Source organism: Littorina saxatilis, linkage group LG6 (assembly GCF_037325665.1).
Source record: "Littorina saxatilis isolate snail1 linkage group LG6, US_GU_Lsax_2.0, whole genome shotgun sequence".
Lineage (NCBI taxonomy): Eukaryota > Metazoa > Mollusca > Gastropoda > Littorinimorpha > Littorinidae > Littorina > Littorina saxatilis.
Window position 1 is genome coordinate 21,488,399 of NC_090250.1, and position 27,071 is coordinate 21,515,469.

A 27,071-nucleotide genomic window follows, 5' to 3' on the forward strand; every position below is an offset into this window, starting at 1 on the left:
CTCCCAAAACAGAAGAGATAGTTTGCCAAACACGGCTGTGGTTGAACTCCCAAAACAGAAGAGATAGTTTGCCAAACACGGCTGTGGTTGAACTCCCAAAACAGAAGAGATAGTTTGCCAAACACGGCTGTGGTTGAACTCCAAAAACAGATAGACTGCCAACGTTCCAAAATTCAGAATCAAAAAACTAAAAATGACCTACCATTCTTGGGTGGGTTTTTTTTTACGGGCGTGGTTATTTTTATTCTATTTTATCAAACGTTCGATTCACTAACATAATCTTCTTTTATGGGTGCTGTGTTCGTCTGCCAGCAGTCCTATCTCACAACGAGTCGTCATCTTCATGCCATGCAGAATCAGTGTGTTGGTTAGTGGTTGTTGTTTCTTGCCTCGAGAACCCAGGGGGTCATCCGAGACCGATTCAGCATCTATCTTATTCTCTGTTTTGATCACCAATTTGAAAACTAAAATAAGTGGGTCCACGAAATAAAATTGCAGAAAACTGGACCATTAGCATGATCTGAGTGAAGCTGCACTGTTAAAAGCAAGATTATTCGTGTCTCTTTTACTTTCTGCTGCCTGTCCGATTCCCTGAGCCGTCACGGCCATCGGGTGAGGAACCACCAATCTGGTGCCCAAACAGCAACCTCGTCACCGAGGTGTCAGCAAACTTGAACTGCCTCTTGTCGTAGAACTTGAGCAGCACGGGACTGTGCGGGTGTTTGTTCTTGATGTGCAAGAAGTGCACGGCGGGGTCCTGCGACGTGTTGCCGCAATCTTCACACACGTACAGTTTCGTGCGCCTCTCCTTATAGCCGAAGGGAAGGTTGTCCCCGTGAACCTTTCGCTCGTGCGACTCGAGGCTGCAGCGCTGGGTGAAGGCCTTGCCGCAGTGACACCGGAACGGTTTGACACCTGTGGGAAAGATACATAATTTATTTTACGGTGTTTTCAAAAAACGTTGTTCAAAAATAACTTTTTTTTTCAATGCTTTAATTGGGGCCAAACTTTGGAACGTGATATCATAGGAAAGTAAATTGAATGGCGATTGGTTTGTCACATCTTTCAAAACCCATCCAGATCTCGTTTATTGTAAAAGCTATGTACAAAACTGCGATGGCGTACATGATTGTTTTACACTGAGAGGACGGTGCGTACATATTTAAAGGCACATTCCTTCCCGCGTATCAGCAGTTCGGTTCGCCGTCTCGGATCTGACCACACGTTTTTACATGGGATAAGCCCATCCCTCCAATTGGTCACATGATACCAACATTCAACAGCCGGGGTGCACAGTGAGATTTTGTAATATGAAATTATGTACGACATTAATTCATCAAACAAATTCAACTCACACTAAGCAAGCAGTCAGGGTGTTTATTATTTGGAATGTGAGCAAGTGGAGTACCGGCACGGCTGGCCTAGTGGTAAGGCGTCCGCCCCGTGATCGGGAGGTCGTGGGTTCGAACCCCGGCCGGGTCATACCTAAAACTTTAAAATTGGCAATCTAGTGGCTGCTCCGCCTGGCGTCTGGCATTATGGGGTTAGTGCTAGGACTGGTTGGTCCGGTATCAGAATAATGTGACTGGGTGCGACATGAAGCCTGTGCTGCGACTTCTGTCTTGTGTGTGGCGCATGTTATATGTCAAAGCAGCACCGCCCTGATATGGCCCTTCGTGATCGGCTGGGCGTTAAGCAAACAAACAAACAAACAAACAAACCAAGTGGAGTGTTAACTCTTATACCATGTAAAAGCCTGGCCATATCTTACAACCGAAAGACACAATTTCAAGCACGCATGCACGCACGCCAACACTGACACTCACACTCACGCACGCATTTACACACGCAAATACACATGCACGCAGACCCGAAAACACGCATATATGCACGCAATTTTAGAGAAATGACATTTATATTTATCTCAACAAAAAAGTTTGGATTCGACGCAGGACAGGTCAGAATCACATAATTGTTATTTTGTTTGCTTGTTTGTTTGTTTGCTTAACGCCCAGCCGACCACGAAGGGCCATATCAGGGCGGTGCTGCTTTGACATATAACGTGCGCCACACACAAGACAGAAGTCGCAGCACAGGCTTCATGTCTCACCCAGTCACATTATTCTGACACCGGACCAACCAGTCCTAGCACTAACCCCATAATGCCAGACGCCAGGCGGAGCAGCCACTAGATTGCCAATTTTAAAGTCTTAGGTATGACCCGGCCGGGGTTCCAACCCACGACCTCCCGATCACGGGGCGGACGCCTTACCACTAGGCCAACCGTGCCGGTTATAATTGTTATTTCATGTCAGACAGACAGACATAGACAACATATATATATCATCACAAGAGAAGATCGAAATTCATAGACAACATAGATATAATCACAAGTGAGGTATTCATGCGCAATGAATTTCATACCAACAAAAATCAAACAGAACAAGTATGGCGATCGCAAATTATCTTACCTGTGTGCGTGCGCGTGTGTCGCTTGAGGTCGAAGGTGTCGTTGAAGCCCTTGCGGCAGATGGTGCAGAGGAAGCGCTTGACCTCGCTGTGGCACTTCAGGTGTCTCGTCAGGTGTCGCTGCAGTCGGAAGCCTTTGTCGCACATCTGGCACCGGAACTCGCCGTCCTGGGTCTCGGCACCTGCACACAGTGTGGGAGGGTTCGGTGAAGAGTTTGTCATTCGCAGCATTCGCGTACGTTTGAACTCTTTTTTGTGTTCAGCTCACACACACGCACGCGCGCGCGGGCGGGCACACACACACACACGTACGCATGCACGAACATATACACACACACACGTACGCAAGCTCACTTACACACACACACTGTGACGTACGCATGCACGTACACAAACACGTACGTACGCACATACACACCTGCACACACATACGCGCGCGCACGAACACACAGAGAAATTCGTCACTCATATACACACACACACACACACACACACACACGCACACACACACACACACACACACACACACACACACACACACACGTACACACGTACACACACACACACACACACACACACACACACACACACACACACACATTCGTCACTCGGATTAGTACTACCAAAAAACAGCAGGTCGCGTGTATAGGTATCATTACACCCCCGGTATAGGGGTGTGTATAGGATTCGGTCGATGTGTTTGTTTGTTTGTTTGTTTGTGTTCGCATATATAGATCTCAAGAATGAACGGACCGATCGTCACCAAACTTGGTGAACAGGTTCTATACATTCCTGAGACGATCCTTACAAAAATTGGGACCAGTCAAACACACGGTTAGGGAGTTATTGGTGGATTAAGATTCTACAAGGACTTATAGAGGGACATATTAATGGTCAAAGGGAAATAACCTTCTCAGTTGGTGGCAGTGAGAATGGTAAGGACGGGGGTGTTTTTCCTACCTCGGAGGAATTTCTTGTTTTATCTGCCTTTGAGAGGCAAGAAATAATAACAATCAACCAACAAACACACTAATTCTTCATGGCGTGAAGATGACGATTCGTTGTGAGATAAGACTGGTGGTAGAAGCATCAAAGTAATTATTTTAACGACTATCACGGGACTGAACATTACTTATTGTTTCGTGCACTGGAAAACACCCATAGGATAAAACAAACTGGAGTCATTGGGACCCGAGGTACTTGTCATAATAGTAAAGTTTCTCTCTTTTTCTTTCTTTTTTCTCCGCATCTATGGTTACAGATTTGTTCAAACTGTGACAGTTCGCAGCATCAAACAGTTAAAACATACTGGCCAAAGGCGAATGATTTGGGTAACATATTTACCCAATTATGTCGACATAGCTTCTAAAACTCTGGACAATAATATTCAATTTTCAGACAGTGGGCGAATGATTTATCGATTGCGGTACATACCTGAGTCGATAGGTCCCTCGGGCTGCGTCGTCACTCCCTGAGCAAGTATGGGATTTTTAAACCCGTAGCCCCCGTTCACAAGCTCCACTGACGACAGACCGGGACTCTGAAACGTCATAGAAAACATGACGTCACCAAGAGAACAAAGCATTTGTTTTTATGCACACCCTAGCTGATTGTTGTGATGAAAACATGAACAAAGATGTCTGTCTTCCAGATTTTGTTTTTTTGTTTTTGTTTTGCTTTTCTCTGCTTCAAAAAGAAGCCCACATTTTCTTTTGACACCCCCCCCCCCCCCCCGCCCCCTAATGTTTAGCTCTTATGTCCACGATATGCAAAATAATCACTTGAGGTGATACAATTCGAACGAATCACACCCTCACATTTCCAGAAATGCAACGAAACGGAAAATTAATTTGGAGTGCATTTTCTGGTTTGTGAAAAATGATTTCAACGCTCATTGTTGCTTCGAAATGTTGGACCACAGCCTCATGCATAATGAAGCGGAGCTGAGTTTGACTTCCTTGGCGGGTGTTAATAGGGCCATGGACAAATCTCAGAAACGCCTTGGCTGTAAGCCTATGCGATGTTTGATTTTCAATTTTGTATGATCCTTGACTTTGTGTCGCAAACACGCTTCAGATACGTTCCCCTTGTGTTTGATCACAGTGGCAATCTGATGTCAAAATTATTAATTTCCCGAATCTCATGCATTGCGGATAATAAATTCAAATATGTGGTTTATCGAACCGATGGAAAAAATCTCCGGAACAGAGGAAGCGTGCTGAGGTTGTGACCCGTGAAATAATGTGCGCTTGTGTCTGGGAGTACAATAGCGCACCTAAAAATTCATAGCGGTTTTTATCCCTTTCTTTGCCTCCTTATGTCGTCTCTCTGTTCCTATTTCGTAGGTTTTTTCTCTTTTGCCTTTCTGTACTTCTGTCGAAATGCTAACAGTTCGACTTGAGTTCAAAAGAAAGACAGCTTGAAATGATTGTTACATGTATTTCCATCGAGAGTGCGGAGACTTCAAAACGGCGGAGGAAAAATATGACGAAAAGGAAAACACGGTAAATAAACAAGATAAAGCAGAATACTCGTTAAATCACTCAGAGGGAGAAGGAGAACATAAAGGTAAAAAACAGTATTTACAAAAAGTAGACTTGTATCGATTACTCGGTTGTGTGTGTGCTTGTTTGTTCTTGCTTTTGTTTTGCGCTTATTGCTGTTGCCTGTGTTGTTGTAACCTGGACATCGGGGACGAGAGCAGTGTTGAGTGTTGAAATTACTGAAACTTACTGACTGGAACTCTTCGGTTTCAAGCATTAAGTTATTACATTAAGTACTAAATCATATCCAACAAATCTAAACTCTCGTCATTTGGACTCTCATCCGGGATCATCACTAGTAATCAAAAATAAATAACATTTTTAGATGAAATATCGCCCAACAAATACTCACCGGGGGAGATAGGGGACCATGCGAGGAAGGTGACGTCATCGGCGAAGGAGTTGACGTCGAGTAGCCTCGTCCCGGATCCACGTGTGACGTCACTCTCTCCTGACGCCGCGGTGACGGCAGCGAACCGGAAGACAAGGATGACGACGCTGATGACGTCGATCTGGCGTCATCATCCCGGTCAAAAGGCGTGACGTGACTGTAACCGTAAGTCATCGGCCGCATCAGCTTGGGAGGGGAGAGCGGGGATCTGGGGAAAGGTCTGTGTTTTAGCCCCGCTACCAGAGATGGGTGGGAAGGGGAAAGACTGTCAGAAATGCCCGCCACATGCATCGGATGCTGTGGAAAGTAAGGGAGAAAGGGCGGGAGCTGGTTGGGAGACATCATAGAGTGTCCTAGCGGTTTCACGGGAAAAGGAAGATGTGGGAACAAAGGCGGCATACAGTGAGGAGACGCGTCTCTGGTCCAGTCCACTGACCGCATGTACCTCTTGTCTGACAGCCTGGACCGAAACACGTTCTCCTTGGCTGTGGGTGAGGCCGTCACGTAAGACACGACGTGTTCATGATCTCTGCCGCTGTTCCAAGAAAACGAGGAAGGTCTTGGTGAAAGAATGCTGTGATCTGTCCTAGCAGTATTGCGTTTGCTCTCAGAAACCGAGCTGAGCATTTGCGCACCCTCACTAACATGTCCTCTTGACTTGTTTGATGCTGTGTTGTTGAACCGCGTGTTAACAGCTCCGCTGCTTTCAGGGGAAGTCGAAATTGTTGTTTCCCTGTTAGAAAGGTCTTCGTCATCTTTTACTGAGGCGGGTTTAACAATTTGCTGAGATGCGTTGACATTCGACGAGAACGGTGCAACAGTGGCATACCTAAAACACTGAACGGCGTCGTCGTGAGTTTTCGAGGGTAATGGCAAGTCGCTGAAACCGCTTGAAAGTCTTTGGGCACTTTGATAAATGAGTTCTCTGGGAATTTTGATGAATTTGTCCGTAAGTTTGATGCATTTTTGCGTTGACACCAGTTTGCTGCAATCAATTACACCGTGGGTTTGACTATCGTTGGCACGTTCATTTTGATCCTGGGCATCATTTGCTCGGCTGACAAAAGACAGGGGTGGGCTGACCCCGCAGCTTTTGATTACGCTCGTCGGAAGTGACGTCACAGGATGACGATGACGCTGGATTTGCGCAGAGAGTTGTTTGCTGCACCGCTGAAAGGTTGTGGCGTCCTTGGAGCAGGGAGTACTGTCCGTTTTCTCTGCAAGGTACCAGAAAAATAGTTATGAAATTAGCTGCACACCTTTCCAATAAATTCAGCACAGTATACATAGTTTTAATGGAATATTTACATGCTATTTACAGCCCCAAAACAAACAGATGTTGGAATTCTGCTATACCTGAAAGCTATCGGTTGCTCGGGAATTTAAAAAAAAAAGGTACGCATATCTTTACTTATGGCAATGGCCGGAAGGAAAATGTCAAGCGACAACGCTGGCTGTGTGTGTGTGTGTGTGTGTGTGTGTGTGTGTGTGTGTGTGTGTGTGTGTGAGTGTGCCGTGTGTGTGTGTGTGTGCGTGTGTGTGTGTGTGTGTGTGAGTGTATGCGTGTGTGTGTTGCAATTTGAGGCAGAAATTGTCGGTTATTTTGTCATATGACGTGAACTTAAAGGAAAACATCAGGGCAGCTGAAAACTCGATGTAAAATAAAAATTAAAAAAACACAACTGCAAAAAAGAGATAAAGAGTGCGAGAAAGACCTGTACTGTAGACAGACGCAGACAAAGATAGAAACAGAATAACACGTTTGGTGTGTTTTTGTTTGTTCACTAAATAAAAGCTTGGTTTAACATTTACTGTATTACTCGGAAAACACAAATTTCAGATCAGATTGAACGTACATGGCATCTTCCAAAAAAATAACACCGCGGCATCTCCATCCAACCTTTCGTTAATCCACAATCAGGAACGTCCACCACAAAAAAGTAATCGCACGCAAACCCGTATGTTCCATCCATCAAGATCCACGCCAAAAAGAGATAAGGAGAAAGAAATTAGTTTTGTCCGGTTGAGGCGTAGCCCCGGCGACGGAGGGAAGGCGTATGGTTATTTTCTGCCACCAACAAGGGCATGCCCGCTCTCCGATGACCATCAGTTAGTCAAGGTCCACCGCCCGTTATCCCCATTCCCCTTCTTGTGGGCAACAATGGCCCCAAGGTTTCCTGTGTTTCTTTGACGGCCGCCTCATAATGGTGCGTTGTTCAGCCTGCCCACAATCGCGTGGCGGGAGGAGAGAATGCGAGGGTATAGAAAACACGCGGAACGACAGTTTTCCATAGAGGGGAGAGAAGTTGCGAGTCGTTAACGTGTTTCTGTGACAAGATGGTCCACAAAGCTACCAGGGAAGACGAAAGAAAAGAAATGGTAGAGGGATCTTTTGGCTAAATGTCTTCTCCCGGGACGATTCTTGGCTTGGCAGATTCAATGGTCTTACCTCTCGATGGTCACAGAATGTTTGTAACTAAAATGTCAGCACCGAAGGAGAAAAATCGCAAAACTGCGAGTTATCTACAAATACCTATGGTGCATGTGTGTTTTCCACACTGTTAACATAAGATTCTGTACACTGAATTTGATACGATAACCTCCAAAATCTCAACTGAAGGCGTGTCATTCACGAATCACGGGCTTTTGTAATGAAATAGGAGAAACACTTCTGCTGTCCTCTCAAAAAGAAAGAAAGAAAGAAAGAAAGAAAGCAAGAAAGAGAGAAAGAAAGAAAGACAGACAGACAGACAGACAGACAGACAGACAGACAGACAGACAGAACGAACGAAATAAAGAAAACAATAATTATATGTATGAATGAATGAATGAATGAATGAATGAATGAATGAATGAATGAATGAATGAATGAATGAATGGGTGAATGAATGAATAGGTGAAAATGTTGCGAAAAAAGGGACATGGACAACAATTAAACTGCTCAATCCTGGATATCCTGTCTTTTCTGTAACGGAATCTAAAAGTGACCGCTCTGCTTTCCATGATCACAGTCTGATGACTGTCTGAGAACTGGAAATAAAAAAGTCCCATTACTCCGGGACAGATTGAGATCATGCACTTCAAAGTCAAGGCTAAAGGCACTCTTCCCTGTAGAACACCAGACACAAAAAGTCCCTAACTATAAAGAACGTCCTTCAGGATAAAAAGAAAACAAGTCAAGTACTAAACTCCCCTTGGCGTCTCGCCGCCATAGTATAGCATACCACCATCGAGACTTCTTCTTGTATGGCATTCCATCGTCTACACTTTCTATTCTGTTTTGTCCGAGAGAAAAAAAAAGTACCGTTGTTTCCTCGTCATAAAAACCTGCTCTGCCTTTGATAAGCACTGAGCACAGAAGCCCTGTGTCCAAACGCAGAAAGGAAAGTGAGGGCATTAAATGAAGAAGAAGTAGTCCGCAACGAACTGTCCCGTCTTCAAAAACCTTGCCGTCTCAGTAGCTGGCGATGGATTGATGGACATTGTTGGATTGGCTCTACTTTCCCACGTGATTCGCTCTATCGTTTTCTTTTGAAACTTACAATTATTTTCTTCCGGGTATTCGTAGCGGTATTTTCCCATGAGGTGTCTTTCCCTCTCTTTCTTTTTGTAGTTTCATTCGCTTTCCCGTGGGTTTTTTTTCCACCAGAAAAGCGGTCCTACCACAAAGTGGTCAGGAATTTGTCTTGAGAAGATCATTCAGGCTGCTCATTCAAACCAGCAAAACCAGAGAGAAAGTCCTGAATATGCCGGACAACAAGTCTCATATCGTATATTGCTAAACAGGCCTCTTGATAACAGTTACTTTACTTTATTTGGTGTTTAACGTCGTTTTCAACCACGAAGGTTATACTTGATATTAACAGGCGACTGCCTTCTCAAAGTTACTTTGAACAAACTTAGCTTAGAATGTTCATCCTTCGTTCTCAAAGGTCTATTTTTGATTTCTCGAATCGAGGCGCTCTCTTCATAGCATTTGCAATGGTTAGCAGCATTATATACGTGTTTAGAGCCGAATTCATTGATCAATATGTCTAAAACCAAGGCAATACATTCCAAGTGCCTTTGTATGTGTAACCGAGTGCCGAAACACTACGATCACCTCGGGAGGCGAAGTGCAATCAAACAGGATTGAAAATGTTAGGACTAATTTCTTAGCCCTATAAAAGCTGTTATGCAAACCCGAAGGTTTCCATGAACATACAGACAATCGGAAACCACCAGACCCCATCACAAACAGAGTTCTACAATCCACCGGTGTTGACTTAAAGGCCAACAACTTGGGTGCAGAGTCTGCCGTGAAAGGAGCGGTAGCCTCCCCTGTCACATATGGGACAAGTTTAAAATAGAAACACAATACCTACCACAATGGTACGTTTTTCAATTTTAAGGTATGCAAAACATTTAATTTGATAGTGGGGTTTGGGGCTAAATATCTCGCAGTTGACACCATCTAATCTTTTGTTTGGAGCTTCAGCAACTCCTGCCAGATAACACGGGTATTAGAGCTTCAGGATTTGGGTTGTCATCATAAAGCACAGTGCCCCCGCCCCCCTTCACCTATTCCGACACCTCTCCGCGACCCTTGCACTTGCTGGTCGCTTAACTTGGAAATTAGTTTTAGCTAAATAGACGAAATGTTTTTAAGGTTAATCACCGGGATTAGTACATCTTAGTAACATGACGCGGTGTGGGAGAACAACTTGGGTCCGTGTGAACAAAAAGTCCGCAGTGAAAGGAGAAGAAGGGACATAATAACGCGCGTTGTCTAAAGTGTTCGTCCCTGTAAATCCTAAATGATTCCTCTTTTTAGAAACGTGAAAATAATCGTACAAAGCAGTGAAACGTGCCACCAAAAAATCCGAACTTAGCATAGCTACAACGCTTCTCTTTGTAAGGGTACAAAGTGATTGATGACAAGGGAGGTAAGGCAAGAGACAGAAGATTAACTCCCCTGCTGTGACGTGTTTCGGTTTTCTTGCGCAGTGAGGTCTGGCTGTTCTAGTGATTACTGTGGATGATATCAGCTGTGCTAACATTTCTGTGACATTTGAAGTTCATTTGACTCATCGATCACGAATTCAGGTATAAGCACTGTTAACGCCATATGACAGTGATGGACCAATATAAGGACAGCAAACTATGTCTATGAACATGCAGTATTGTGTCAAACTGCAAGCTAAATCCACACATTTAAGAACTAAGCTGAAAAAGATTCACTGCAGACAAGTGTTCTTGACTTTTTTCTCTGCAAAAAAGCAGCGGGTCGACAAAATGTGGTTTCTAGCAAGTTATAAAACCGTCCGGTGAACCGAAACGAGCCCTTTCAAAGCGACAAGTCGTCGCTCCTTACCTCAGCCTTGGCTTTAGCTGAAAACGTTGCACAATGAGGAGAGAAGTGAAAGATATGTGTCGTAAACTTAACAGATTAACGACTTTTAGAAGACAACAATTTGAGGGAAAACCTGTTAAGATTGAGATATTATTTCAAGTGTTACTGCATTAACATAAGTATCCTGCTGAGTTTTCGTAATTAAGCACTGCACTACACCTTTTAGTTACATGTTTTCCTGTCAAGAAATCCCATAAAGTGAGCTTTTTTTGGCAAAATCAATTGACATGTGATCTTCTCGGCATCCAAGCGGTGACAACTTGATTTGCATTTCGATGGCACCGACGCTGTCTACTCTGCATAACAAAACATAACTCTGAGAAGAATGCACAAAACATGTCATGGTACACGAAGAACAGTTACCCGATAAGGTGAGAACTCTGTTTTCCCAGCGGTGGTCTTACAGATCAACACAAAGTGTTAACCTTATTTACATTTCCACGGTATGTAAAGAAAAAGACATCTGACTAACGCAGACAACTGTGGCTGACATTTTTCTGGGGTGAAAGCAATTACGCAAAGCATGGACTTCCCTATTTCTATCAAAGAGGCATTCCTCTTCTAATATACCCGTCCCCTTGCGAATAAACTTACCAATCAATCAATCAATATGAGGCTTATATCGCGCGTATTCCGTGGGTACAGTTCTAAGCTCAGGGATTTTTTATGCAATTTATATCGCGCACATATTCAAGGCGCAGGGATTTATTTTATGCCGTGTGAGATGGAATTTTTTTACACAATACATCACGCATTCACATCGGCCAGCAGATCGCAGCCATTTCGGCGCATATCCTACTTTTCACGGCCTATTATTCCAAGTCACACGGGTATTTTGGTGGACATTTTTATCTATGCCTATACAATTTTGCCAGGAAAGACCCTTTTGTCAATCGTGGGATCTTTAACGTGCACACCCCAATGTAGTGTACACGAAGGGACCTCGGTTTTTCGTCTCATCCGAAAGACTAGCACTTGAACCCACCACCTAGGTTAGGAAAGGGGGGAGAAAATTGCTAACGCCCTGACCCAGGGTCGAACTCGCAACCTCTCGCTTCCGAGCGCAAGTGCGTTACCACTCGGCCACCCAGTCGATCTTACCAGATCTTTCTTTTTGCTTATGCCCCTTATGAAATCGCCGTTACAGTGTGCTGCCGAAACTGTGTGTGCGAGCGTGGGTCTGGAATGGGGAGGGGGACGGTGAAGAGGAGGAGGGGGGGGGCACACTATGTGTTTCGCACAAGTTGCGAACATATGATATGCATAGCTTCTTACGATGATCGCATGACCTGCACCATTTAAACTTTACGCTGCAGGGAAATAGTTTGACAAAAACGCTTTAACATAAATAGACACATACATGTCACTCCCATGTTCACACAATAAAACGCGAAGTAAAATAAAAGTGGTTTGACAGGATCGTGCAAATATTCAGCGAAACATGCCTTACTTCTCGAGCATGAAATGTTCTGACATTTTTTACCTTGCACTATTCACGCTCCCCCGCGCTTTTAAAAGGATCAGTCAGACACAATGAAGGCTCAAAGTCTGGGAGAGGACTTATCGTCAATGAATAGTGTGTCTGACCAGACAATCTTTCAAAATTGTAAGCGATTCGATCTATAGGATCGGCGAGGAATTTATTTCCTCGAGTTATAGTTCTGTACAGCCAGTAGCCAGACCCCGACCTTGTCGTGGTGCACTTATCGCGAACGTTAAAGACTCCACGATCAAAGAACAGGTATAATAGCTGATAAAACAGGAATATTTGCTCATTCAGGAGAACTACATAAATTAGTATCTCCGTAAAAGCTGCTTTGGCGGTAAGAGCCACTCGCGCAAATTCCAAATTCACAAGACTTACATCTTATACGTATCTAAACATGTGCTTTAGTTCCTTATCCTCAGTTGATGTCCTTATCGTTTGCACCATTTTGAAACACTACCTTCATTTGCGAGACAAAACCAAAACCTCAGAACAATACAATACATTACTACATAACTGAACAGACTTAAACTCGTTGTCCAATTTTACCACATCCTTTCTTCGTCTTCTTCGTTTTCCTTCAAAATCTTCTTTCTTTACCTTCTTTAAGTTTTTTGTTTTCTTTATTATGGGGGCCAGGAGGCCCCCATTTATACGGATAGTTTCGAGGTTGACCATGGGCAGCGCCATTTTGTTGTGAAATACGTCATCAGTTTGTGTACACAGGAAGTTGTGACATCCGTCACCCTATGGGAGGGGTGAAGGCAACATTGTTATACAGTAGAAAGTTGTGAAATCCGTCACCCTATGGGAGGGATGAAGGCAAAATTGGTCATCACTGAGTTTGTATAACACAGGAAGTTGTGAAATACGTCACTTTATGGGAGGTGTGACGGCAAAATTGTTCAACAAAAACATCATAGGCCGAACTGTGCAGGGTTAACCGCAGCAAACTCAAACCATTCATACTACTCTGCATTTGAGTGACTTATATACCAACATTTTTATGTCTTATTTTCAGCACAGGTGTAGGAAAAATCATGAACAAAAATGTTATTTATTTTCTAATTTAACATTTGTTTTACAAATGTTACCATGGTCTTTCAAACATACAGTGACATTAAACAGTGTTATGTTAAAAAAAAGAAGAAAAAGAAAAGCTTTTGTGCACAAATCAGAAAATACATTCTACATTTTACCTACAGGCCAAACAAGAGATCCAAGCAAGTTGCACTGATCTAAAAATATATTTTTAGATCAATGGCAAGTTGTCAAAAACAGGCGCTTGCATTTGGATGTGTCCAATGATAGTCGGTTTGGTTGTGACCAATCAGAATAATGTAGGAATAAAAATGTATGACAGTTTGGTATGATGACATGTAATTCACATATGCTGAAATATAAAATTATACATCATATAATATTAATATGGCTGTTGCTATGACCATGAACCCCAAGAAAGGTTTAATGTTATGTAAATCAAAATCCCAAAATCAAGCACCTATTAATCTGGTCTTCGGCGCGGGAAGATTGAGGCCTTCGTAAACGTTCAACGTTGGCCAATAATGATTTTAACAATGTTGTGTCGTTTTGTATTATGTTGTATTTTGTTGATCAATTGATAAATATGTCTTCCCAACATATTACAAATCAAACAGAAATAAAGTCTTAGAGAACTACAATAATTATTGTTGCCGTCAAAACCTTGCAAGGCCTCAACCGTTCTCACGAGATCAGTTACATTTCTCTCTCTCTCTCTCTCTCTCTCTCTCTCTCTCTCTCTCTCTCTCTCTCTCTCTCTCTCTCTCTCTCTCTCTCTCTCTCTCTCTCTCTCTCTCTCTCTCTCTCTCTGTATGTATGTCTTTGTCTGTGTCTCCCTCTGAGTCTCTCCGCTTCTGTCTTTCTATGTCTGTCTCTGTCTATGTGTGTGTGTGTGTGTGTGTCTCTCTCTCTCTCTCTCTCTCTCTCTCGCTTTCTCTCTCTCATCTGACTCTTGGCACACAGATCAAAGCAGAGGTTAACTTGAGTGCACGTGTACCTAGGAGGGGGGTGATTTCTTGAATTAGCTGAGGGCGGAAGGAAATCGCTCACCTTCCACGTCCAAAACGTAGTGATATTGACACGGCAGATTAGTGCGGTAGCGTATTGTGCTAAGCAGGAAAGCGCGCTTTTCTGCCGGTATTCTTGTTAACTTCTCCGGAAAACATCCATTTTCACTTTGAGACTGTTCTGTTTACATTCGACACTATCAAAACCACTTTGCAATACTGAAATAATTTTTTCTGTGTTCGAAAGCTACAGCCAATCGTTATTATGTCCCCTTAGGTACAGTTTTATAACATTATTGGCACATGTAAACAATAGGAATTAATTAATGAACGCTACGAAAAGGGCAGCCTTTAACCTCCCTGTTGTCACTCAGCATTTTTTTTATATTTAGTCAAGTTTTGACTAAATAATCTAACGTAGAGGGGGGAATCGAGACGAGGGTCGTGGTGTATGTGTGTGTGTGTGTGTGTGTGTGTCTGTCTGTCTGTCTGTGTGTGTGTGTAGAGCGATTCAGACTAAACTACTGGACCGATCTTTATGAAATTTGACATGAGAGTTCCTGGGTATGAAATCCCCATACGTTTTTTTGATAAATGTCTTTGATGACGTCATATCCGGCTTTTCGTGAAAGTTGAGGCGGCACTGTCACGCCCTCATTTTTCAACCAAATTGGTTGAAATTTTCGTCAAGTAATCTTCGACGAAGCCCGGGGTTCGGTATTGCATTTCAGCTTGGTGGCTTAAAAATTAATTAATGACTTTGGTCATTAAAAATCTGAAAATTGTAAAAAAAAATAAACATTTATAAAACGATCCAAATTTACGTTTATCTTATTCTCCATCATTTGCTGATTCCAAAAACATATAAATATGTTATATTCGGATTAAAAACAAGCTCTGAAAATTAAATATATAAAAATTATTATCAAAATTAAATTGTCCAAATCAATTTAAAAACACTTTCATCTTATTCCTTGTCGGTTCCTGATTCCAAAAACATATAGATATGATATGTTTGGATTAAAAACACGCTCAGAAAGTTAAAACAAAGAGAGGTACAGAAAAGCGTGCTATCCTTCTTAGCGCAACTGCTACCCCGCTCTTCTTGTCAATTTCACTGCCTTTGCCATGAGCGGTGGACTGACGATGCTACGAGTATACGGTCTTGCTGAAAAATGGCAGCTACTTGACTAAATATTGTATTTTCGCCTTACGCGACTTGTTTTTTATTCTCATCCACACTTTCAGCACTTCCCCCACTCGCCCTCCCTATCTCAGATGTAATTTGTAAATGACGTTTTCAGCCTTCAATCCACTATTTAACATAGTAAGTCAAGCTTTTCAAACCTTATTAATAATTGCTTTGATGTTTTGCTGATGTTCAGTTTATTATTTAATAAAGATCTCATGGTTCAAAATTTCATATTGTTTTTTTCAAAAACGTGCGTGTGTTCCATTTCAAACTAACCTCACTGATGTGAACTCCATTATTACTGTCACATCTGTTTTACAAATTACACCCATAATCCAAACCAACGCGCAAACACACACACACACACACACACACCACAACTACACACATATGTACTCGTTACCATTAGCCAACGCTCGTCACAACACTGTCAGTCTCAAGTCTAAATAATAATAGTATAAATCATAACTAATTTTCTTCACACCATCATAGACATAATGTTGCTTCACATGTTCTTTGTACAATCGTTGGTTTAAACTGTTTTATTCAACGTTTGTGCATTATTTACAAAAAGCGCATATTGATCGTTGGTTTTCACAATAAATATTGCATTACTGTAATTGTCTTCTTGTTCTTTAACAATATCTTTCCAAAAACAAAACTCAAAGACCACACAAGCTATTGCAACCTACTCCTATCTCTGGTCTCTCTTCCTGGGTACAATGGTACCTAAGACTTACATTCAAATGCTTACATTTCCATGCTACCCACATTGTCAAAATACCAATAATTATTCAAAACAAATGTTAACTACTACCTAACTTCATTTCAGACCCACACCCATTATTATACACACATTTCACATTTAAACCATTAGTCGGCCCCCTGTCGATATTTATCGACAAAGTTCCTTGTCTCTCTTTGATTTTAGGAGAGGGTGGGGGTTAAGTTGTACCCACTCTGCGTTTGCATCACTGAGAACAAAAGAGTGTCTCCAACATGCTTTCAGAACAGCAGTTTCGATAGCAACCTACACTTTGTGTGTACCGCCACAGCAGTACGCGACAAACCCTCGCCGCCCCCTCATTCCGAGTCCCCACCCCACCCCACCCCACCCTCTTCAAACATCCCTCCATCCCACTTTCACACACCCCGCTCCCTCGTCCCCAACAAACCCCCACCCACCCACACCCCAACCCCCCACCGCGCTCCCATCCCCGTCCTGTCCTCACCACCCGAAAACTGATACGCTTTCCTCCTCACACCTCATTTTGGTTTAACGCCGTTAGAGTAAAATCCCCTTTTCTACCCTTTCTTCTGTCTGATTGTGCCCGGTTACCCTCCCACCCTCACCAAACCCACTTCAACTCCGACCTTGAATACCTTGTCTTGTTGTCCGATTTAATCGGTTCAACCGTGTGTGCGCGTGTGTGTATATGTGTCTGACTGTTTGCCGTGTGTGTGTGTGTGTGTGTGTGTGTGTGTGTGTGTGTGTGTGTGAGTGTGTGTGTGTGTGTGTGTGTGTGTACTCGTGCGTGCGTGTGTTTGGCCGTCCGTCCGTTTTTTGTCTGTGCCTGTGTCCATGTTTCTAGCTATGTGTCTCTGTGTGGCGTGTGTGTATGGGCGCGTGCGCTTTTGACGCAAACCAAAAGGAACATATTTAGCGAAGAAAGACAAACACAAAATGTCAATCCCCTTAAGATCATACACAGTTTCCGTTGCACTTTGTGGACATAATTTTCAAGCATTTCTTTTTCTCGGTGTGTGGTGTTTACTTGTTTTGATTATTTCCCATTGTTTGCCGCGAACGAAATGCATCAAGGTTTTGTCAATGATTAAAAAAAATGTTAAAACCAATTTTGTGCAGCTTCATCTTTCCTACTCTTCCCTTTTCTTCTTTTTTGTGTGTGATGTTTTCGGTAGTGTTACATATGTCTGTTTTCGTTTTTGTAAAGTAAACTTATGTATTCGTGTTACCCACCTGTGTATGTAAGCCTTGATATACTTATCATCGTCAATCTTCTGTCTTAAGTCATTATTTCTAACCAAAACCGCCCTACAACAAATAATAGAATTGAAACAAAACATGATATAAAAAGAAGTGCAAACAACAACCAGAAACAAAGAAACCAACCAAACAAACAACAAGTCGATTTTGTTTTTAAACTGCAAGACATAATTTCGAAAATTAAAAAATACGGTGACAACTCCTTTAAATCCCCGACAGGAAGTCGCATCTCCCATTACACCAGTTGATCCTGAAGCGGTTCATTCAGGTCACCCGTCGCTTTTCGGGGTGGATCTACCGGTAAGCCGTTAGCCCTTTCAGCACAAGAGCAACTGAATCATATGCTGCCCCCAGGGAACGCAGAGCAAGGTCAACCGACCCAGACCCAGGGTTGGGCAAAACTTGTTGTAAAAATGTATGACAGCCCTTGTATATTTTGTGCCGCGAAAGAAAGTAAGATATAAAGGCCGTTTTCTGTTCTCTTTTTGTGTGTGCTAATCTTTCAGGAAAAACATGGGGAGTGTGAGTGGTTTTATTTATTGTATGAAAGGTTACCGGCCTTGACCTAAGTGCAGGTTGTGTGTGTGTGTGTATGTGTGTGTGTGTGTGTGTGTATGTGTGTGTGTGTGTGTGTGTGTGTGTGTGGGTTTAAAAAATAAAATAAAAATATATATACATAATTATACAGTCTGTGCCAAGAATGTAGCGTGTCCTTGGAAGCGAAGCAGAGATGGCTTAAACAAACAAAAACACCATAACGGGTCTATAGCACTCCTAAATTTACTTACGAAACACATTCACCCTTCACAGAACTATATAGGCTTTGATAAATATTCTACACTAGTATCTTTCCTGCAACCCACCTTACACTTAACACTTTTGTTTCTTTATCACTTTTAAAGATCTAACAAAGATGCCAAGAACACTCAAGCAACTTAAAAGAAAAAAATATCAAAATAGCCTGCTAAAACGTCCCAGAAACAGCAAAACGCTTTGTGCAAAAACTGGAAAATAAATGAAAATAATATGTAGATTCTGTTGCATTCCCAAATACTATTTTCTTAGCTACCTGCAAGGTTTTTCAATACACCCATAAAACAAATGCCATTCAGTGTTCAATCTGCTGAGCTAAGCAAATAAGCGACATGTGATCCACACACACAAAGACACAGACATGGGCACACACCAACGACAATTGAGGCTCGGGAAAAATCTTACAGAAAAATCGAAGGAGCTATAAAAAGTTTTGGCAGAAAAAGACAACAATTAGCATATCAACAAGGCTATTCCCTAATGGACCAAGTCCGTGGGACAAAAGAATCACTGATCAACCGCTGAGACAACGACAAAACGCGTCCTCTTTATCACCCCTCCACTAACCCCCCCATTCCGGTCACCCTGCCCCATGTTAATCGACATCATCCTCCCCCCTCCCCCCCCAGCCCCGCCACCCCCCTTTCGCTTTATTTCTTTTTTATTCACCCCTGCACCCTCTCATTCTTAAAATAAAGTCGCGGGACAGACAGGTGCATAAGAGGGCGATATGGAATAATATCGGCTTACTCCACAATTCTCTCGTCCACTTCCGGTTAACGGTATCACTGTTTGACACGCACGCGCATCAGTCTCGACAGACATTCCTCACATTTGTTTGCAGAGGAGTTAAAAAGACGAGAGGAGCGACAAAACACAGGAAGTGGGTGGTGTAACGACAACACTCCGGCGAAACGGATACGAGTGTGTGCGATAAATCCTATCTTGCCAGGCCCCTCTTTTATGTTTGTTGTATGTCTCCTTTTTTCCCTCTCCATCGATGTACAAAGGAGACATTTTGTTTAAGGCTGAGTTTCAGATAATAAAGTAAAATATGTGACGTTACACGTTTATATATAGCATCGGGGGGGGGGGGGGGGGGGACGCTACTGCTGCAATGGAAACTGCTTGCGGGACTGCCGAATAGTATATTCACCATCTGATTGAATTACTCTACGAATGGTAAACTTCAGACTTTAATCCCATGTTCCTCTTATTAATGACCCAATCTGTAAGACAAACTCCCTCTGGAATAAAATAGAAGAGCCGATAAAATCATGGACAACAGTGTAATCCAGTCTTAGCCTTTCCTAAAAAAAAATGGTGGTTGGGATTAAAAAAAACGCTCGGGCTGGACCCGAGTACTCTTCAGACTGGCTCGCTCCCCCAGTATGAAAGTTTTTTGTCTTGTGCACGTGGATTTAAAAAAAAAATTATTTATTTATTTTACACAATAAAAAAAAATTATTAAAGTAAAATAAAACATTAAAACGTTCATAATAAACAATAGTAAACAAGAATTTAACCCAAAAAAACACACAAAAAGACCGCCCATACCGGGAATGGAACCCGGATCACTCTGGCCATAGGCGGACGTGCCTACCACCAAGCCACCAACTCTGACAATTCTATCAGTGAAATTTAAGGCTATTAGGTGCTGGCAGGCTGTTCTATGAGGCTGGCTGTTGCCGTTTGAATTCGTCCTACGCCAAGTCGTTTTTGTGGTTTATTTCGCATTTAGGTCCCAGGTAACATTATGAAGTTTTAATACGATCAATCGGACCTATTATCAAGTTAGTGTATCAACTTTTGAACGAACTGCGCCCAGTAGCTTCCCAGCAATAAGCTGTTAAGTGGAGAAAGACACACACACACACACACACACACACACACACACACACACAGACTCACACACACACAGACACACGATTAAAGTCTGCTGAGCCCAAGTACTAGCGTACTCGGGGATAAACAATAGTAAACAAGAATTTAATAAAAAAAAATAATAAAAAAAATAGATCGCCCATGCCGGGAATCGAACCCGGATCACTTTGGCCATAGGCGGACGTGCTTTCCACCAAGCCACCAACTGGCTGGCTGTTCTATTAGCCGAACAGCAGTTCTATCCCACCGCGAATTGCGCCCACCGCCAAGAGTCGTTTTTGTGGATTATTTCGCATTTAGGTCCCAGGTAACATTATGAAGTTTTAATACGATCAATCGGACCTATTATCAAGTTAGTGTATCAACTTTTGAACGAACTGCGCCCAGTAGCTTCCCAGCAATAAGATGTTAAATGGAGAAAGACACACACACACACACACACACACACACACACACACACACACACACACACACACAGACACACGATTAAAGTCTGCTGAGCCCAAGTACTAGCGTACTCGGGGATAATCTCTTTCTCTCTCACTCTCTCTCTTTCATTTGACACAGCAAGCGAGTAACGCTGACATTATAACTTTTACTGCTACTGAGCACCCCTAGTTTTAAATACTGGACATGTTTTGAACATTTCTGGCTGTTCTGCAAGATATAAAGCAACAGACAGCAACAGTTTATAAAATACATTTCTGCATGTAATAAATCAAACTCGCACTTGAAAAAGGAAATAGAAGTGTCAGATATGTGTTTGATAGATGTCCGGTTTAAAAAAAAAAGTACAAACAAGTCGCGTAAGGCGAAAATACAACATTTAGTCAAGCTCAGTCGAACTCACAGAATGAAACTGAACGCATTGCATTTTTTCCGCAAGACCGTACACTCGTAGCATCGTCTGTCCACCGCTCGTGGCAAAGGCAGTGAAATTAACAATCCAGAAAAGCGCGGTAGCGGTTGCGCTGAGGAGGATAGCACGCTTTTCTATATCTCTATTCTTTTTAACTCTCTGAACGTGGTTTCAGTCCAAACATATCATATCTATATGTTTTTGGAATCAGGAACAGACAAGGAATAAGATGAAATTGTTTTTAAATTGATTTCGGAAATTCAATTTTAATCATGATTTTTATATTTTTAATTTTCAGAGCTTGTTTTTATTCCGAATATAACATATTTATATGTTTTTGGAATCAGAAAATGATGAAGAATAAGATAAACGTAATTTTGGATCGTTTTATAAAAAAATGTAATTACAATTTTCAGATTTTTAAGGACCAAAGTCATTAATTAATTTTTAAGCCTCCAAGCTGAAATGCAATCCCAAAGTCCGGCCTTCATCGAAGATTGCTTGGCCAAAATTTCAATCAATTTGATTGAAAAATGAGGGTGTGACAGTGCCGCCTCAACTTTTACAAAATGCCGGATATGACGTCATCAAAGACATTTATCCAAAAAATGAAAAAAACTGTCTGGGGATATCATACCCAGGAACTTTCATGAAAAATTTCATAAGGATCGGTCCAGTACTCATACACCACGACCCTCGTCTCGATTCCCCTCCTCTAGCATGTTAAAACATTTAGTCAAAACTTGACTAAATGTAAAAATCACATTCTGTTGTTTAAGGGATCTAAACATGTCAACTATGAAATAACTACTTTTCCGGCAAACCCAGCCTCGGAATACACTGCGCGAAGCAAGCTCATCCAGGGTTTCAAGGGTTTAATCTCAATCTCGGACCCTCCAAATGCTGAATAGTCGAAACCAAAACTTCGAATCCCGTCTTTAATTAAAGTGGCGTCCCCATGAATTATAACCAACCAAAAGAAGCCTTGAGGGCTGTAGTGAATCGGCAAACAAACAAGAGCGGGGGGATAAGAGGTACCCGATTAAAAGACTGAACATACCTTCCTGCCACCCGGCTTCCTGTCTCTTAACTTGACCCCCGCTATCTGACAGATTGATATCAGGCGTCGACAAACGACCAGTTCGTGTTCGGAATTTAACACTCTCTCTCTCTCTCTCTCTCTCTCTCTCTCTCTCTCTCTCTCTCTCTCTCTCTCTCTCTCCACAACCGTATTCCGTCTTTCTCTCTCAATATATCTTGCGTCAGTCATTTTATTTTTTGGATTTTGTTCCTTTTCTTCTTACTTTCTTATATCACTTCGTTCGATGCAAGCCCCATGTCATGGGCATTCTAATTTTTATATTTTAATCCTTTTTTTATGGCGGTAGCTTTAATAAACATTGAAAATACCGTAAATATACAATTTATATATTCTTCATTTTCCCTCTTTTTTTTAAGTGTGTGTGTGTGTGTGTGTGTGTGTGTGTGTGTGTGTGTGTGTGTGTGTGTGTGTGTGTGTGTGTGTGTGTGTGTGTGTGTGTGTGTGTGTGTGTGTGTGTTCAAGTCATTTACATTTAGGCACCTTTCATTTCTTTACTCGTTCGCATTGACCAGACAGTATGAGTTATTTCTAATATGCTGACTGGTAGCAAATGATAACAAGACATGTCGAGAAAAAAGATATCAAGCATGAGCCTTTTAGTCGAATGCTGATATCGTTTGTGAGACATGTATGTTATCATTTGCTAACAGTCAGCATATTAGAAATAACGGTTTTATTACCGTTTAATTCGATCAAAAGAAATTTCGAAGCAACCCCGCGAATTAGACAGAACAGCCGCAATGGGAACTTGAGCGCTTCTACCTGATTATGCCTGTCAGTCAAAGAATTCTCGTGACCTGAGTCAGCCAATCAGAGTAACACACCTGACGTGATGAATATTTACAGGTCAAATGCCTTTGACACACAACAATCTCACAAGATAAACCATGTTGAACATGCGTTTCGGTTGCTTCGCTTTTTCTCGTTGAACAGAGAGCGACAGATTTAGAACCGACCCCAGACGGATGGAAAATGACATAAAGATACATTTGATGTAAAGCGAGTGGCGCAATCTCACTTGATTTTTCCGAACTTTGATCATTTAGATTTCAAGTGAGCGGTCGGCATTGCACACTCAGACGATGGGCGGTGCCTTGCTGTTCCGTTACGCACCCACCAACAAAACTCGCTTTTCGGTATTTTTTAGATAAAGAGAGTATTACCTGACAGCATTTGAAGTGTCATTCTTTAGAATAAATCACGCTGATATTGTTGAATTACATTTTTACTTTGTCTTGTTAATCTTTAGCGTGATAAACAAAAAGGGTCCCTGCCTGAACGTTATAACATTTAGAGGGTCATCTAGAATGCGTCCTGATTGGTCAAAAAGTCATATGGGGCACTGAATTGGTAATAAAATCTGTTATCTTTATAGTCATATAAATATTTAAACACATGTAAAGAATATCACCCCACCCCTCTCTCTCTCTTTCTCTCTCTTTCATCACTCATTCTTACGTTCAGACAATATATTTGCTTGGAGTAAAACACAGCGTCTTAAGTATGTACCATGTCCTTAAACAACACCGAAAATACACCCAGAAATGGAGCACACAAACGACTGCAGTTACATACTTCAACAACAGCATAATGCATCCGCGTTGTTCCCCAATTTGTATTCCGTCATAGTTACGCGCAAGGGAAATCTCACGGGTTTCAAAATTAGATTCTCACCTCCATGACGGAAGCATCCAAAATACTTGAAACGATTACAACATGACCAGACAAGTCTTCTCAGAAACATTAACCAACCGTGACAGATGTAGGTATGCAAGTGCGTCATCTGAAACAGGAGTTGCTGATTTTCCTAATCCTATTTGAATGTCGAGACTTCACATTAAAATTACACCATAGCCGTACTAAGCACAGCCGATTCATTTCAAAACGTCATCTTTTTGCTTATTCAAATTGCTTATTAGCGTAGAGACTGGACTTTAAAATCAAAGAGAAAAAAACGGCAAAGTATAACTCGATTCTTTGATGAAAAGCATTTTTAAAAAGTCGCAGCTTTTGCGCCCTTGTGGTCCATGAAACTTGTGCGTTTTTTTCGTAGCAGTTTTTTTCCCCGAGCCGATGATTCTCCGATTCCTCAGAGGTCGATCAGGTTGTGGAATAACGCAAAATCCATAATGTATCAACCCTTTTTCTCTTGGTCTTCTTTTTATTTTTTTTATTTTTTTTTTTACTTCTATGTCAAACGGCTACTGTACACACTTATCCTTATAGAGATCCATCCTTCTTGATAGGGCACTCCCGTCGTCGCCACGCCTACAAGCGCTCTTTTGACTGATTTGACAAATAAAAACATGTTCTGTTCCGTTCACCAGTCTGTTTACTCACCAAGTGTTGCAGACGATGGTGGCAGAAGAGAGGCCGAACTGTGACCGTGCGCAAACGTCTCAGCATCCGTCCGGGATGTTCCTACATCAGCACCAGAACGACCCGAAGCAGGACTTAAAATATCTTGCACAGTATAAGACGCTGGCGCCAAAGTATCGCTTAACGCACTCTCTTTGCCGACGGCATCGCGCTGATGCTTGTATGTTCTGAAATACTGCGCAGACAATGTCCTGCTTTCGACTTTCCAGTCTGGGCTTTGAGTCCATGGCTTTTTGTCAAATTCTGAGTGCTCTGGGAGTGGGCTTTTCTTTTCAGTAAAATATATCATCCCTTCTGGAGCTAAAGCGTACATTCTGTTTGCATCGTCTGAATCGTGCGTTACTCTTGTAGCAAAACTAGCCGAAGACGAAGGCGAGCAAGAAGCACCATCTGATAGTTGATAAGATGCATTCACAGTTGTGCCGTCTGAAACCTTGTGGATTGTTCCACGTTCAGTTCGCTTCTGTTCTTTGCCCGGCTGCGAATCAGTGCAGTAGCCGAGCATCCTTGCTGTCTCACTAACTGTCCAGTGGGATGCAAACGTCTGTTTGAAAGAAAAAGCTCGGTTGGTGTCATCAGGACCGTTTGTAGGCAGGACTGCAGGTCTGCGCGGAGCAATACTGGAACTGTATCCACAGATGCCGTCAGGACTTTGTTCGCACTTACAATCACCACCTGTAGCAATATTTGCAACACAAATGTTTTGTTGAACGACAGTCATTGGATGTTCGACGGGCGATTGTCTTTGGCGTTGAGGCGAAGACCCTGCGCCAAGGCTAGCATATGGGGAAGAAACACCTCCTGCACGGTCTTCGTGTGATGGAAGATTCCCTCTCGGACTGCAGCAAAATTCAGGTTGTTCATGATGAACTAAACGATTTGTTTGTGACTGTGAACCATCACATCTCAGCACTGATGAGCACAACTCAGCATCACCATTGTCGGTCCTTGATGAACAATCTGGTCCATGGTCCACAAAGTCTGCTCTGCTATCTCGAACAGCTCGATGTCCGTCTGGTCGAGACTCAACGAAAAGCTCTGGTGGTTCATAAGCTGTGTCCAGATGACACCACTTTTTCTGTCTTGGCTCCTCTGGTGCGTCAGTCTTGGCCCTCCTTTTCCTGCCTTTACTTCGAAAAATACGAAGACAGCTCGGCATTTTGCTAGAATGTTATAAAGCACAAAACAACCTTGAAGAGTCCGTCAAAAACTTGATGACTGCCAACAAATACTTGAAAAACTCTGTCTTGCAAGAATCATTTGCTTTTGATCAGATATCAGATTGTATTATCAGTTGGGTTTTTTACAAAGTATAACTTTTTTTTATTGTTCACAAAAACTTTGTCTTCAAAGCATTCTGTGAAATGCCCCCCAAACAGTCAAATTTTCAGTGCGCTCAAGCGACTTTCAGAGCAGAACTTTCACTCAATCAAGTGCTCTTAGCTCGACAAGCAGTCGACCGTTTGTGAACAGCTCCAAAAGGCCGTCCCTTTTTGTTAGGGAGCGTGACAAAAGTAAGCAAAAAGTGCACGGCTACTGTAAACACTTTTCCTTATAGAGATCCATCCTTCTTGATAGGGCACTCCCGTCGTCGCCACCCCTACCTGCGCTCGCGTGAAGCTCTAACACAGGGAAAGTGCGCGCCTTTAAGAAGCGGGTAGCAGGCCGCCGTAAGCCACCCGATAACGTGGCCATCAGCCCTTGACGGGCTACCCGTTATTCGCTTGAGGGGTATAGGGGTAAAGATAAGCCCTGCTGGGCTGGAGAAGTGTAGCAACGAAAAGAAAAACTCCACCCCTTTGTCAGCAGCCAACGGGAGCGAAGCAGAACTGCTACATCTCTCCACCCTCACTCCTTGTACCCGGCAAAGAACAGGGTATACGGTTTGCTGCGAAAGTGTAGCGATGTGTTTTCTTTTCCTGACCGAGACTTAAAAGCGCCCTGAGCTTTGTATTGTGGTTTGGCACCGCTTGTTGTTTGTACCTCTGCTAATCTTCCCAGTGCGCGTGTTTGCTACACACAGGTTTATTAACTGAATGATTGATTGATTGGTTGAATGGACGACACATCTGCTGCATGACTTGTATGGAACCGCCTGTTGTTCCTACTTTTGTTAATACTTTCACTGCTTGCATTTGCTACACAAGGCTAATTGATTGATTGATTAATTGATTGATTTGATTGATTGATTGATAGTAAGCCAACCTGTAACATATACCATAATTTGTGTATGGGAATGTCGCTAAACCTGGAACAGTTAAGGAGAAACAGCCGTACCAGACAAAAAAATTATTATTGCAAAGCGTTTTTTATATTGTCACATACTAGACTCTATCAGTAAACAAACGAACAACATAAGATAAAATAAAAGTCACACAACTCATCAAACTGACCATTATAAAAATTTCTGCATTTGTTCCAGGTTGGACGCATGGGTGTGTAAAGTGGAACACTGTGTTGTCAAACTCGGAACACATGCAAAAACACACTGACTCTCTTTCTAGC

General features: G+C 42.4%; 1 protein-coding gene across 1 annotated transcript; it reads right to left on the bottom strand.

The window, feature by feature from the left end:
• Nucleotides 1–216: 216 nt before the first annotated feature.
• Nucleotides 217–26,150, bottom strand: LOC138968731 (uncharacterized). Its single transcript, XM_070341363.1, has 5 exons — nucleotides 24,528–26,150; nucleotides 5,365–6,620; nucleotides 3,904–4,009; nucleotides 2,472–2,651; nucleotides 217–915 (listed from the first exon to the last, which is right to left on the bottom strand). The coding sequence occupies exons 1-5, from the start codon at nucleotides 25,723–25,725 to the stop codon at nucleotides 566–568; spliced, it is 3,090 nt and encodes a 1,029-aa protein (XP_070197464.1). The 5' UTR covers nucleotides 25,726–26,150; the 3' UTR covers nucleotides 217–565.
• Between the last annotated feature and the right edge of the window lie 921 nt (nucleotides 26,151–27,071).

Bases quoted from the DNA above. Each gene is read 5' to 3' on its own strand.
- LOC138968731 (XM_070341363.1), bottom strand. From the start codon at position 25,725: ATGCCGAGCTGTCTTCGTATTTTTCGAAGTAAAGGCAGGAAAAGGAGG. The intron at 6,621-24,527 runs GTGAGTAAACAG...GGTACCTTGCAG, and splicing joins ACCATCGTCTGCAACACTTG to AGAAAACGGACAGTACTCCC. The intron at 2,652-3,903 runs GTATGTACCGCA...CACTGTGTGCAG, and splicing joins CGAGGGACCTATCGACTCAG to GTGCCGAGACCCAGGACGGC.